The sequence below is a fragment of the Cryptotermes secundus genome, unplaced genomic scaffold (assembly GCF_002891405.2).
Source record: "Cryptotermes secundus unplaced genomic scaffold, Csec_1.0 scaffold568, whole genome shotgun sequence".
In the NCBI taxonomy this organism is placed as follows: Eukaryota; Metazoa; Arthropoda; class Insecta; order Blattodea; family Kalotermitidae; genus Cryptotermes; species Cryptotermes secundus.
This window is the reverse complement of record NW_019725423.1, coordinates 1052228-1054819: the sequence shown is the minus strand read 5'-3', so window position 1 is coordinate 1054819 and position 2592 is coordinate 1052228. Positions and strand designations below refer to the sequence as shown.

General features: G+C 41.5%; 1 protein-coding gene across 1 annotated transcript; it reads left to right on the top strand.

Moving 5' to 3' along the window:
• The first annotated feature begins 610 nt into the window (after positions 1-610).
• On the top strand, positions 611-2079 carry LOC111863364 (uncharacterized oxidoreductase dhs-27). Its single transcript, XM_023849621.2, has one exon. The coding sequence runs from the start codon at positions 611-613 to the stop codon at positions 1874-1876; it is 1266 nt and encodes a 421-aa protein (XP_023705389.2). The 3' UTR covers positions 1877-2079.
• Positions 2080-2592: the final 513 nt, after the last annotated feature.

Here is a 2592-nt window from a genome sequence, read left to right as displayed (position 1 = left end):
ATATGCGTCAAAGTATTTTGTACAATGGACAATCTCCAAGCCTATATTAAAATAAAGAATAAATATTGTCGCGGAGCTATAGTGAATCTAAACGGGGGAAAAAATAATTCCATGCGATCTCGGTGTTTAAGTAGCTGTGCAAATTAACACGACGGACAGAGAGTTTTAGAAAGTTATGTGATTTCCGATATCAGTACCTACTACATAACATACGAGTAATACTGGTTTGCCTTGTAACAAATAACGTCCTTTCAAACTGTCATGAAAAAATTGCACAGAATAATCATTTTAGAACTTCCGCTTATCGTCGGGCCGCCCAGGCGTAAAATTTGTGACGCCCCTCCCGCCCCGCACACCACCAAGGCTCGGACTTTCAGCAGAACAGCAGTTATAGCAATGAGTTCTGCCCCTTATCGTTCCTGTGCATGACATTAGTCATGGCGTTATCAAACTATTCTTCAAGGAAACAATGTCAAGACTGACATAAATGTCTATAAAAGGCTAAATAAGTAGTCTAGAAAATGTACAACTTTTCGTGCAGTGTGCGTCGAGAGATAATATTTATGTACTTAAAGTGCCAGGAGACACAGTTCTAAGCAGTGCCTTAGCAATGGCTGAAGTAAGCTGTTGGTATCAACTTCCGAGATATGTTGTACGACGTTTGTCTTCAATACTTGAAGAGCAGGGATTCGATCTTCGATCCTCTAACTGCGAAATCACCTCAGTGTCAGCAAGTCTCTGGATTTCCTCACTCTATCGACTTAAAGTTACAGACGGCCCCAGGGCCATGTCATTCTACATAAAGTGTCTTCCGTCGGACGTCCAAAGAAGAAATGTTTTCGACAGCCATCTGCAGTTCAGAAACGAAGCCATATTTTACAGCAAAATATTTACAGAGTTTGTGCATTTCGGGAAGGAAAAATTTTCTCACGATTCGTGTGTTCCGATTCGAATCCCTAAGTGCTACGCAGCAGAGTGCAAGGGGGAGAACGCTTTCCTGGTCGTGGAGGACCTAACCTCTGCAGGCTTTGTCGTGTTGAGCCGTTTGAAAGTCATGGCTCTTCACGAACTCCTTCTCGTTATGAAAGAACTTGGACGATTTCACGCCTTCTCTCTCGCCATGAAGAACCAAGATCCTGACAGGTTTTCCAAACTTAAAGAATCCGTCTCCGAAATAATGTTTTCTATTTCCGCGTATAACAAAACAACGCGCGATTTGGTTAAGTTTATTCTTAATGACGTATTAGAGATGCTGAAGGCACATTATCCGCAAAGTAATTCGTATTTAAATAAATATGAACGCTTCGTTGGAGATGCTGAAGACAGAATTATGAAGTTGATCTACGATGACTCCACAAATGAAGCCTATAACGTCATCACTCACGGGGACTTATGGGTCAATAATTTAATGTTCCACTATCCACCAGGAGCGTCGGGTAAGGAACCAGATGAGATGAGGTTCTTAGACTTCCAACAGACCCGGTACGCGTCTCCCGCCTTGGACATAGGCCGACTGTTATTCTTGGGGACAGACAGAATGACGAGAGAGGCACATCGAGAAGACCTGCTTCACTGTTACCACGACAGTCTGAGTGAAACCGTGAGTCATCTTGGGTCAGACGTCGAGCAGTTGCTTCCATTCTCTGCTTTGGAGCCGCAGCTCAAACACTGTGCACCTTTCATTATATCTAATGTACTTCTGAACCTTCCACACGCTTTGGATGAGTGGGAAGGTAGTGATGACGAAGTCGCAGGTGACGACAGTGATGCCATCAAGAGTGCTATCAGATCTGCTCACTCGAGAATGACACCTGTTTGCAAGCGAAGAATTATTGAAGTAGTCGAGGAGTCTGTTGATCGTGATTACATAAACTGAATCTAAAGTTTGGAGGTAAATGAACGAAATGAACAACTTCTTGCAGCATCGGTAAGTTTCATCAGTTGCGTGTGGACTTCCTTTGATGTGGATAATAACATAAATGAGAATTTATGTAGGATTTAAAGTTCTCATAACGGTGGTTATGAAGAGTTCTCACTTCTGAGATGTAACGGCACGTAGTCCGCTGAAAGCCAACCAACGTTTCGGAGGAAAATTTCGCTTCTAACTTCAGGGTTGAAGAGTAAGTCAATAATAAACCAGCATAAAGCATATAGCAACCAAAACTTCCCTCGAATAGTGGTTTGACTTTAAGCGGAATGCATATCTTCATATCCCAGAAGATATAACTCTGCAGTGAGATTTCAGTGCAGCGTGTGTTGGCCTTAAATACGTAACTACTGGCGATTTAAAGGAAGCGGGAAAGATTATATAATTATATATTAATTCAGAGCGAACTCAGATATGATAGCCCTTCCTGACGTTTCATGCCCGTGAAGTGTACGTAACACGGGGCAAAATAAAATTTTAGTGTGTTCATCCGTGTAGAAACTCCCAGTTCTCACATCCCACATTCGAAGCTACATAGTCTCCAAGAATTTCACGGAAGTATAAATAAAACAGGTTATATAAAGTGATATAGTAATAGATTTCTTTTCCTTAATTTTATTTGTAGGATTACCCTGCTATCCGTTTAATATTTATATTCATAATAA

Coding starts and splice junctions, on each gene's coding strand:
- LOC111863364 (XM_023849621.2), top strand. CDS start 611: ATGGCTGAAGTAAGCTGTTGGTATCAACTTCCGAGATATGTTGTACGA.